The sequence below is a fragment of the Crocuta crocuta genome, unplaced genomic scaffold (genome assembly GCF_008692635.1).
Source record: "Crocuta crocuta isolate KB4526 unplaced genomic scaffold, BGI_CrCroc_1.0 scaffold340, whole genome shotgun sequence".
NCBI classification, from domain to species: Eukaryota; Metazoa; Chordata; class Mammalia; order Carnivora; family Hyaenidae; genus Crocuta; species Crocuta crocuta.
The window spans coordinates 264,870-277,503 of record NW_027530642.1 but is presented as its reverse complement, the minus strand read 5'-3'; the positions used below and the strand labels follow the sequence as shown (position 1 = coordinate 277,503).

The following is a 12,634-nucleotide window of genomic DNA, read 5'->3' as shown; positions in this document are numbered from 1 at the left end:
CTCCAAACACTGCCAAACATTTGGCAGAGAATCAGGGTATTGGACCCCACAGTCTGTGTTTTAATCACTAGGCTACACTGCCTTTTCATATTATCCATGGAAGGCAGAGACTATTGTGTATTCACTTTTCTTTTCTTTTTTTTAAGTTTATTTATTTATTTTGAGAGAGAGAGCACACACGCATGACCAAGGAAGGGACAGAGAGAGTGGGGAGAGAGAGAATCCCAAGAAGGCTCTATGCTGTCAGTGTAAATCCTGATCCAGGGCTTGATCCCATGAGTCATGGTATCATTACCTGAGCTGAATCAAGACACTCAACCAACTGACCCAACCAGGCACCCCATGGTGTATTCACTTTTATCTCTGCAATGCCCAACAGTGCCCGCCATACAAGTAATGTTTATAAAATGAATGGATAAATAGTATGGCACACAGTTCTAAAGATTCCTATCCCTTGGTCATTCAAACACTAATTAGGTACTTCTGTTAAGAGATTTTACAGGTGTAATTTGAAGTCCCAAATCAGTTGATGTTAAGGTACAGAGGTTTGTCCAGGTGGACCTGACCCAAACAGATGAGCCCTTTAGAAAAAGAGAGTTTTCTCCAGCTAGTGGAAGTCAGAGAAGTTTAAAGAATGAGAGGGATTGCCACACTATTGCTGGCTTGAGGATAGAGGAGACAGGTGATACAGAATGCAGGCAACCTCTAGAAGCTGAGCCAGCTTCTGGTGGACAGTCAGCCAGAAAATGATGACCTTGGTCCCGTGACCACAGGGAGGTGAGTACTGCAACCAACCGGTAAGCTTGAATAACCAAAACTCCAGATGAGAACCATAGCCCCAGCCAACACCTTGATTTCAGCCTGGTGAGACCTTAGTGGAGAATCTAGATGCCCCAACCCAGACTTCTGATCTACAGAACTATGAGACAATGAATGAGTGCTGTTAGAAGCCACTAAGTTTGTGGTGATTTGTTATGCAGTAATAGAAAACAAATACAAACAGGTTTCCAATTCTGAGGAGATGCTGGTGGTCAGACTCCTTTCTATAGCTCCCAAATGTTTCACTGAGCTTTACAAAAAGTGAATGATAGCTGTGATCCAACATCAGGGAAATGACATGGGTTGAGGAAATCCATGCTCGTCTACAAATCGATCAGAATCTAGTGAAGGAGGTAATGTTCTACAGTGGGTAGAGTGTTGGACAAGAAATATGAAGTCCTGGTTCCTAGTCCTAGATTTGCCAATGGCTCACTGCATGAGCCTCCAATAACTCCATCTCCCTACTTTTGGTATGGAACCGGGAAAATGCAGAGTTCTTAGATAGAGGCCCAGCTTAGTCTGTGTCAGGCCTGAAGAAGGGTGGTGTGTTATACTCAAGTTCCTATCACGTGGATCAGATGCAAATGAATCATTGGAATCTTGTCACATTTTGAAGAGCCTGTTCCCCCAAACTTCCAGTTATTCTACAGATGACACTTACTGGCTGTTAAACAAGAGACTCTTTCTTTGGTATCTTTATTAAATAGGTGGGGATGTGGGAAATAGTGTGCAGGGTAAGCTTCTCTTAATGCCTAGCAGATAAATAATTAAAGAAGAACAGGGAAGAAGGATCCATTGGCTTGGAACTTTCTTGGGAAGCCTTTGAGTTTCACTAGATGATCCCCAACTTGGGATACTTTAGCTTGGTCTTTCAGTTCAGTAATGTTGGAAAAGGAAGTAGCCTTCCTGAACACTTGGTTTGAAGCTATGACTCAAGACATACTGGGATATTAAAGCAAGTTTGAATTCTCCTGGTTCTAAAAAATATTCCTGGTCTCTAGAATCCAATGTGAATAGAGTTGGCAGGTTATGAGAGAAGTGACATTCATGCATTCACTTGTTATTGAAGCCCACTCTGTGCTAGGTGCTATAAGATTCTTTACTCTTATGGAGCTTATGATCTAAGGGAACAATAGTCAACAAGCACATAGAGATCCAATTTCAATGACAATGTGAGCTACATGTGGCTCTGTGATCTTAAGTGTGAATGCTGAAAAAGTGCTGGGTGGGTTGAGGTCTGAAGGATGAATAAGATTGAAGCAATGATGGGGGGTTTGGTGGGGGGGAGAATGGCATGTGATAAGGGTATGAGACTTTTGAGTAGAAAGAACCAAACAAAATTCAGTGTGACCAGAGTACAGAAAGTATGTTGTGGAGACATTGGTGAGCAAGCCAGGGGCCAGACCACACAGGGCCTTTGAGGGTCACCAAGGAGTTTGAATTTTATTCCAAGTGTAAGAGAAAGACTTTCATGGATTTTAAGCAAAGAAGCAACATGATACAATTCATGCTTTTAAAAAGATCACTCAAACTGATTCAGCAGAGGAGTGGAAGGAGGGGCTGCATGGAGGGAAGTCTAGTTTAGATGCTACTGTGGTCACCTGGAGTTGGGAAAAGAGTAGCATCTTCACACAGCCCCAGGACACTGATATTTGCCACCTTCTAAGGTGAAAAGAAGATCCTGTGATTTTGAGTACATATGTGTACTACCCTTAGGGCATGGAGAAAATAAGTTTGCCTCTGTGTATCTCATTTTGCTTGACTGCCCAATAGAAGCCATGCATCCTGGTCTACCTACTTATCATTTCAAATCACAGAAACACAGAGATGGGAGAAACAAGAGAAAGGCCTGGCCCTGTGTGACGTGTGACCCTTCCTCTACATAGACCTATGTCTGCAGCATGCCGTACCCTGGGGGGCTAGAGTCAGCACCATATACAGCTTCTCTGTAAATGGTCCACCAGATGAACATCTTCAGAAATGGGGAAACTCACTGTCACCCTCAAGATAGCCAACTCATTGTTGCACCACCCTACCTATCAAATACCCATTTCCTTGTACTTAGTGTTTGTTTTGCTGAAAAACTTGTACCAAATGCTCCTACATCAGGTCTGTTGGCACCACCCTCATATCAATCCTTCAGTGAACACATCTCTCCAAGTCTCTTTTTCTGGCTTCCTCCTCCTGCAGCTATTCTTCACAAGGGCATAGCTCTGCTCTACTCTCCTGATCTCATTCCTTTGAACACATTTCCTTTTATTTCCCTTTTAATATGAAGCATCTAAGAACATTATTTTCCATATAGCAAGCAATAACAAAATTTGTTTGAATTTTTTGAAGTGAGCACTGTCTGCCTAGAATGAAGAGAGGCCTCCAAGAAATGAAAACAAAGTGGGACACACAGGAACATAGGAATAACACAGAGAAGGTTGAGTAGGGTTTTCATAACAATGTGGAACAATCAAGCAAGCTAGGAGACCCAGGTTCTGCTCCTGGGTCAGTGTGACTTGAGACTCAAATTTATCTGTAAAACATATAGTTGGATTGGTGATTTCTTTGGTTTTTAAGTATTAGGTTTTAGTTAAGCACTGTCATCTACTGAAAGCTCTGAGCTTAAGGCTGTCAAGGCACATGTTAGAAAGGATGTATAATTATAGTAGTGCCAGGATGACACTTACTTAACAAATCAAGCTGGATGGAAAGAAAAATAGAATGCAAATAACTTTATCACTATATGATTCAGTATGATTTGATGCCCTGTCTGTCCACCACACGACATCATATGACATCAACATCATTTTGTAGTATCTTTGAAAAATATTCTGGAACTGGACACCTCCTAGCCAAATCTGAAAGATCATAGTGGAATTCTTGAGTAGTCATGTTTCTCTTCATTGTTGGGCATAAGAGAGGAGTCTAGGACTCTAAGAAGATCAAGGAACAATTTCTCATTTCTCACTTCATTTATGATTGTCATAGTTGCCATTTGGATCTAGTACAAAATATTCTTTGTCTGTTATTTCAGCCAAGTTCTTACCCTGTGGTAGAGGCATAAGAGTTTGGCTGAAACTCTTGCTTGCCCTCAACAGTGACATTTCCCCAAAGTGGCTGAAGTATAGTTGTTCACATTCTGCCTCCTATACATTCTCCCTTCCTTTCCTTCCAGTCCATTACTTTGGTGGCCTTTGAAGGCCAAAAGAAGAATAATGAGAAGGCAGTCTGAAAACATTTCTTAACATGGTCAAATGTGTGTATCATGTGTGTAAATGCATTTTCAATTCATATATATGTGTACAAACATTTTGTGCATATGTAACTGCATTTAAAAGGATATTTCTAAGATAGATAGATAGATAATGTTTGTGCATGTTTATGATTTTGTGGTCAAGTGTTGACATATCTGTCTTTGTTGGCACATGTCTTAATGTATATGTATGTGCAAAAGTAGTGTGAGTATATGCCTGTGGGATTTTATCACCCACGAAGGACAGCAGCCACATAAGTTCTTATCTGTAATAAGGCTAAAACGCCAACATGAATCTCTCTGACATTTGAATTATCACATCTAGCTGACAGAGAAGAAGGGTGCAATAGGGCTTGACAGCTCTGCTGACAAGGCTGAGGCTGGCCCTTGGCCCTTCCCCATGGCCTTATGCCGTTGATGTCAATGCTTCTGACACCTCTTCCCTTTGGCCTGCAGGTCCCTATCTGGCCGCATCGTTGGTGGTGTCTGGTGGTTCTTCACCCTGATCATCATCTCCTCATACACAGCCAACCTGGCTGCCTTCTTGACCGTGGAGAGGATGGTGTCTCCCATCGAGAGTGCAGAGGACCTAGCGAAACAGACGGAAATCGCTTACGGCACACTGGAAGCAGGGTCCACTAAGGAGTTCTTCAGGGTAGGAATATCCCTTGTCCTAGGGCATCACAAAACAGTCACTACTGTCACTAAAATATCCTCATTAAGACATATGTGATTATAGTCAACCAGAGCAACTGCTTAACATAGTACAAGTCAGGGAAACTCAGAGCATTTCTCAGCTTCCTACAAACCCTTGAGAAATCTACAATTCTATTGTAGTAACTTCCAAGTTCTTGCACTGAATCAGACCCCTTACATATGCCAGTCTGTGCCAAGTTCTCTGATGGCTGCAAAGGATATGACATTCAGTTCTTTCCCTGTTACTGCACATACCTGCCATCTAATTAGTAATTGATTAGTATCAGCTTAGGGATCAGGTCCAGACCTGATACCCTTTATGTCCCCTCCTTGGAAACTTGATGAATAAGGAGATGGAATATGGGGAACAATTACTGGAACAGGTGGTCTATTTAACAATGTCAGGAGAGAGAAAATGTGAAGTGAGGGTGGAGATGATGGAGAAGTCTTATGGCCAGAGGCAGTCAGTGAAGGCAGAGGATCAGAGAGCTTAGAAACAAAAGCCAAGGGTCAGCCAAACCTAGGGCCAGACCCCGGTTCTCTCCTTTACTTGTTCTCTGGACCTTCGCCTCTTTCACACCATTTTCTCATCTATAGAGTCAGGAGAATAATATCTACCTCAAGGAGTCATTATGATATTAGAAGAGATGAAACATCTAAGACACAAGCCCTGTTTCCCATTAGGGCTTTGGAGTACAGGCATTTGGGAGCCATATTGAAGGAGGGGTAGGGATTTATAGCCACAAGCATTAGAAAATGTATCTAGGCATCATGAAACTAGGGCAGACCTGGGTTGGCTAATTATATTCTAGGCAAAGGGGACAACTTGAACAAATGCCCCAAAGCAGAAAAACCTGTAATTCCCTGGACTTTAGACATGTTACTCCTGGAAGTTGAATAAATAGTACATGGAGCTACCATACACTGATGAAGAAAAAATGATAAATAATTGATACCACTTACCTAGCACTTACTATGAATCAGGTCTTGTGCTAGCATACACTACATGAATGATCTCATATATTCCTGTCATTACAGAGGAGTTAGAAATTTGTTATCTGCATTTTTTTTCTGAAGCTCAGAGAAGTAAAAGTAATTGCCTGCAGTCACACAGCTAATAAGTAACAGAAGGAGAATAGAGAGCCAGCCTTCTGCCTTGCTTCAGGCAAGGGATAGGGATCCTATACAGTCCTACCAGATTCTCACTGCAACTTTATGGGGAAAATCCTTGACCCAGAGTGAACCCACAGAGTGTGCTCAGTTTCTTGATTGTGGGCTCCATGCTCCATATGACAAACAGGAAGAGGACCAAAGTCTTTAACTATCACTGATTAGTGATAGTTAAAGTTCCACCAGAACTTTGATGGATGGGGAGACAAGATCACCTACCACCCTGATAAGGCAGGAGAAGGGAATGGGGACACAGTCTCCAAGGCTAACGTCATCCACTTCAATATAATGGAGCAAGAAGGAAACTTAGAGGTCACGTGGTCAGAGTCTATCATTTTAGAGAGAGACATGACTTGCTTAAACTTACCCAACAAGCTAGTAGAAAAACCTCCTATAATCTCATAATTCTCTAGGATTTTTAGCCTGCAACCAAAGTGTGATGAAGATGTCTCATATTTGTCCATATAGCCAGTCCTATGTCTCAGGCTTTGCTAATGAAGTTGGCAAAATTCACTTACCCATTACATACCCATGCTCTCATCCCCAGTATCTGAGCATGTCACCATCCCCAAAGCACTTTCCATCCATGGTCTCATTCATGTTCCACCTATGACCTATCATAGAACAGGAGTTATATGTCCATTTTGTGAATAAGAAATTGAAATTCAGGGAATCATAATGCAATAATGTGTTGAGGATGAACACAAATTCTGTTTCTTCATTCCAGCCCGAGTATTCTTGCCACTGAACCACACGGTCTTAATGAGGTGGTGTCATTAACTGATCTTTTAAAAAAGATTATTCAGGTTATTAGATGAGCTCATGATCAAATCTAGTCTAACCTTTTCCTTTTGTAGTTGGGGAAACTGAGAACCAAAGGGAAAAAAATGGGCATGCTCTAACTACTCAGAGACATAGCTAGGACTTAGGACTTGAAAGTTCTCTGTTAATCACTATGTCCATTGGCATATTTCTATTTCTCATCCATAGGAGACTATTAGGCATCTAGAAACAAGACAATGTGTATTCTACAACCTCTGTGCACTCACCAGGCCTACTACATTGGCGACAATAGGTTGTAGTTCATATGCTAACTCTAAGTTTAATCAACAGTGGTTGTCTAGAGTTTGATGTTGAGAGATGATTCTGAGGTCACGTCTGGGCATAGTGTGAAAGAATTCCTTGACTGATATCAATATCTGTCACATGTATAGCAAGGGAAGGTGATCTCAAGCCAGCCATGTATTAGGCATTCTTATCCCAAAGTAAAACCTAAAGAAAGGGCATAATTAGCAGTAATAATTGCACCACTTATAGAACACTATGTGCCAAGCACTGGGTTATGCATTTTACCTCTGTTGTCATATACTATCCATGGCAACACTATACAGTCGGTCCTGTCATTAACATTGTCAGGAGAAGAAGACTAGGGCTCAGAAATGTTATTTGTCCAAGGTCCCACAGTTAGTAAGATATAAAGCCTAAAACAAGGGAGGCAGCTGGTTGCAGTGAAGAGGCAGTAGGTGCAATCAGGAGACCAGGGTTTTATTCCTGGCTCTGCCACTAAGAAGCTATATGACATTGGACAGTTCACTGCCACACTGTGGGCCTCAGTTTCTTTACTGGTAGAAATATAGCATTAACAGGATATACCCCATGAGCGCTTCCATCTCTGTGACTTTGACCTTGAGAATTTTCCCACCAGAACTTTGGTGGATGGGGAGACAAGATCACCTACCACCCTGATAAGGTAGGAGAAGGGAATGGGGACACAAGTATTCTTATACCCTAGTCTCTGAAAAAAATCTGGCTTCTAGTCCCCATCACAGCCCAGAGCTTCTTAGCAGCTCCAATCCAGAGTCACTTAATCCTCCATCGACAGTTTAATTAAGATGTGTGAAGGGCCGTGAGAGCTGCAGATGATAGGAGAGATCCCAGAACAAATACCCCAAGTATGCTTCCAATCTTCCCTGTCACTCATGCTGCCTTTGCATCCCTAGAGATGAGATTTTCTTGATAGCCTACTCTGAGCAGCTATGAGCACAGCCCTAGCATTTGGGGCACAGGGTGAGGCTGAGAGGACATATTAATTTTCTGCATACTGTTGCCCAGAGGGCTCTTCAGCTCTGCCTGTCAACAGCCCAGTTCCCTGCCGTGGCCATCCTGTCAGGTCAAATTGCATCTTGCCATTGCCCTGCTGAGTGTTTTGTTGGATTTCTGCCTGGAAGATCATCTGTAAATCTGGCCACAGCTGAATTTATACATTTCTCTGTTTCCTGTGAGAGAATATGACATACACTGTAGATGCTCTAATGGGTTCTAGGTATATCCTCCCCTAACTTTGAAATTCTCCCTCCTTTTTCTCCTTTCTTTCTTCTTCTTCCTCACACAGCCCTTGTTGCTTGAATGACATATTTTCATGTAAAGAACCAGGTATTTTAAGCCCACAAGGAACTCAAAGGTACCCATGCCCCAAATCCTAATGGAACAGATGAGTAAAGACTAGAACCCAGGCTCCTCACTCCCAGTCCAGTGGCCTTTCCAGATGGTCAGCCATACTTTAAAGTACATCATCGAGTTAATCTAATTATAGATTCACTCTACGAAACACCTCCCTGAAATTCTCAGTAACTATTTCTCTTAATTTTCCCTTGAGACCAGACTTTTTCTAGGCCCAAATATCTCTATAGATCATTTGACTCAAACAACTTAACTGTATATCAATATTTTGCCAACACTTGATGTTGATATCAAAGAAACAAACCTAATGTTTGCATGCAGATACATGACATTTTGTGTGTATGATAACTTTATACTACATAAATCTGCATATCGTGTTTTAACCACTAGACTACATGAATTGTATGACTCTCACACCCTTTAAAAACAATAGCCCCCCACAGGGCGCCTGGGTGGCTCAGTCGGTTAAACGCCTGGCTTCGGCTCAGGTCATGACCTCGCGATTTGTGGGTTCAAGCCCCGCATCAGGCTCTCTGATGACAGCTAGCTCAGAGCCTGGAGCTTGTTTCAGATTCTGTAACTCCCTCTCTCTCTGACCCTCCCTGCTCACTCTGTGTCTCTCTCTCATAAATAAATAAAGCATTAAAAATTAAAAAAAAAACAATAGCCCCTTATATATGTTTAACATGTGTCCATTTACAAAGCCAGACACCAGTACCCCTAAAATACATCTACCCTTTGGGGAAAGGACACTCTCTAGAAAGACCATGTTAGATAAGAAGGATGACTTGTGGTCCTGGGTTATGGGCCTTGACTAAGGGCCTCTATGTGTATGTAAGGGTACGTACATTCTGTGAAGGATCACAGAAGGGAAGATGTCCCTCTCCCCTCAGATGGCATCCACATACTTAAGACCTATACACAAGCAAGGATGTCTTGCAATCTAGGCAGTCCAGACTGATGGTCCAGTGAGTGCCTGCACAGTGTGTCCTAGAGGAATATCAGCCCTCACAATACTGCCTTTAGCTCCAGAGGCCTACAGATCAGAATCACCTGAGGGAACTTCTGGAAAAAAAGATTTTTTTCTAGGCTCCACCCCAGACCTGCCAAATCAGAATCGCTATTTGATTTCTGCACATGATTCTAGTACCCACTAGAGCTTGTAAATGATTGTCCTTGAAACTAAGGTGGTCCGCACATGATTCTGGTGCCCACTAGAGCTTGTGAATGATTGTCCTTGAGACTAAGGTGGTCTCAGAATACAAAGGATTTGTTCTGGTCTATGAAATGACTAATAGGATGTGGCTGGAGAGAACCAGTGTATCAAGAGAAGTAAACAGCCAAGGCAAAGTCTCAAAGAAGGGAAGGTTCAAAGTGAGTTCAGGAAAAGGGGAAGAAAACAGTTTGGCAAGATCTAGAGGCTTTTGAATTGTACACAGGAGACAATATTAAGTTTCAAATTATTAGCTTTATCAGACAACAATTTACATTCTGAGGTCAGTCTTGTAATATGACTCATGATCCAGAAATTCCTCAGTGTTGTCCCCCAATAATGAAATCAAATTCCACTGATATTAAGCTCTCCTTTTCTTCTGGGCAGTATAAAGATGGCCTTCTCAAATAATAGATAGGTTCTATAATGTCTTTAGAAGCTAGATTAGGGTCCCATTTCTTAACTCTTCCCATGTAGAAGGAGAATATAATTCAGCAGTAATTAAAAGATTCTGAGCTATTCTATTCATTCTCTATTTGCAAGATATTTGTACTTTGGAACCTACTGGTACTAATTAGAGGCTCTTATTTTGCAATCACTCATAATTTGTTTCTTCCTGAGCCAATCTCACTCATGAATGTGTGATCAAGCTACACTCAGTTCTTCATTAGTGTGTATGCCGACCTCAATTCCAAGCGCAGCCAGCACTTAATTCCAGCTTTGTTCCTGTCCTCTGCCAGAGGTCTAAAATTGCTGTATTTGAGAAGATGTGGACATACATGAAGTCAGCAGAACCATCAGTTTTTGTGCGAACCACGGAGGAAGGAATGATCCGAGTGAGGAAATCCAAAGGCAAATACGCCTACCTTCTGGAGTCTACCATGAATGAATACATTGAGCAGCGGAAACCCTGTGACACCATGAAGGTGGGAGGTAACTTGGATTCCAAAGGCTATGGCATTGCAACACCCAAGGGGTCCGCCCTGAGGTAAGTAGCCAAGATTTGCTTCCTTGGTACTCCCTCTCCCCTCCCTACCTCAGGAATGAAGCTGCTATGTCTGCCTCACGGCTCCAGTGCCACAATGCAAGCTGTCATGGGGGCTCTTCTTGGACATCCATGGGCCTGGAAGATTCCAGTCACCCAAGATCTTCAGCCCTGAGGTTGGAATTGACCTGGGGGCCTCAGCTTGCTATGACTGTCGCTGCCCATGTGTTCTTCCCCACACCTCACCTTACCCCTCCAAATGTGTTATACATCAGTGAAACTTGTGTTTGTGTCGTGTGATCTATAACACACCATCCTTTACCAGATACTCTCACATCCAACTAGGTTATGAACAGAGTTCTCCAGAAACCTGGATTCTTTGACAGAGGTGGTTTGTAATGTTTGTCTGAAAAGAAACATAAATACATTGTCCAAATGGAAAGTCAAGTAGTTTGAGTCCTAAAGGCTCTGGCTGTATCAATCAAAATAATACTAAATGAATGGCAGTACCTGTTCTTTCCCAAATACTGATTTCTTTAGCAAGAAAAAAGGTAGTTCAGGGGTACCTGAGTGACTCAGTCATTTGAGTGTCCAGCTTTGACTCAGGTCATGATCTCATGGTTTGTGAGTTCGAGCCCTACATCGGGCTCACTGCTGTCAGAATAGAAGCCACTTTGGATCCTCTGTCCCCTTCTCCTTACCCCTCCCCTGCTTGTGCTCTCTCAAAAAAAAATTTTTTTAAAGAAACAGGTAATTCAGTAAAGAAGCAAAGTAGACTTTACTCTCACATAAAGAAGTTCTGGTACTCATTCCAAACAACTAAGGTAGAGTCCTATATACTTGGGATCAAAAGATGTAGATTTAATACTGGGATTTACTGCCATCTTGCCAAAAGTAAGGCATGTTATCTCTCCAACCTTTAGTTTTCTCATCTGTAAAAAGAGGATATTCATCGCAGCCGTTCCTAGGTCCAAGGTGATTGTGAGTTAAAATTTGCATAGAAGAAAATTGAAAACAGCACACTATGAAATAACCTGTGAGACATTGTGTCAATTTACAGAGGGATTAAATAATTTTAGGTAAGGATAGTGTTTAAGGAAGAGTGAGAAGTGCTTAAAAAGGTTGCAAAAAGTTGGAAAGGGGTTCGTAACCTATCTTGACATCCAGGGCCACCTCTGCTTTCACATCTTTCATTCATTTCAATAATACTGAACGCTGCAATGTTCTAGGCACTAAGCATGGACCTGAAGCTACAATTTTTAACAAAAAAAGACAGTCTCTACCCCTGTGGAACTACATTCTTGCAAGGAAGACAGTCATTCAACAGGTGATTATTGTTTGATGATTCATGACAACTATGACAACTTTTGTGATAGTTGATAAAAGACCTGGAGGACACCTACTTCCAGCCATACAGCAGAACAACAGTCCCACGATAAAACCTAAATATGCAGGATAAAGTTATAACAAATAGCCATTTATATGAAAGCTAGGAAATCCCTGGGCCGAAAACAGAAAAAGGACATAAGAAGGGAAAAAATAGTGGGAGAGAGGGAGGGAGGCAAACCATGAGGGACTCTTGAATGCCAAGAACAAACTGAGGGCTGATGGGAGTGGAGGAGGGGAAGAGGTGTGATGGGATGGAGGAGGGCACTGTGGGGATGAGCACTAGGTGTTATAGGGAAACCAACTTGACAATAAACTATTAAAAAAAAAACAGAGTGAAATGCATAAGCCAACTATTCAGGGCCTGCTCTAAGCAAGGCAGAGTTATAAATTATGTGACAATCCACATGAACAAGAATCAAAAGTACATCTAAAGACATAAAAGTAATGAAGATATTTTTAAAAGAAAAATACATTGTCACAAGGGACCAGACATATTTGGAAAAATACCAATTAGAATTCAGAGAAGTAATACTATCTCAGTGGAGGTGCTATACAACAAATTAGTCAAAGTGGAAGAGAAAATTATTATACGGGGAGAAAATGGCAATAATTCTGCAGAATATCACAAAGAGAGATAAAAAGACAGAAACCATGACAA

General features: G+C 41.8%; 1 protein-coding gene across 3 annotated transcripts in view; it reads left to right on the top strand.

The window, feature by feature from the left end:
• Nucleotides 1-12,634, top strand: part of GRIA1 (glutamate ionotropic receptor AMPA type subunit 1) — a 297,691-nt gene that overhangs the window by 247,988 nt on the left and 37,069 nt on the right. For all 3 annotated transcript variants that reach the window (XM_077768974.1, XM_077768972.1, XM_077768973.1), the window contains 2 exons: nt 4,520-4,718; nt 10,343-10,590. In XM_077768974.1, the coding sequence (XP_077625100.1) occupies nt 4,520-4,718; nt 10,343-10,590 (447 nt within the window). The remainder of the gene's footprint in view (nt 1-4,519; nt 4,719-10,342; nt 10,591-12,634) is intronic.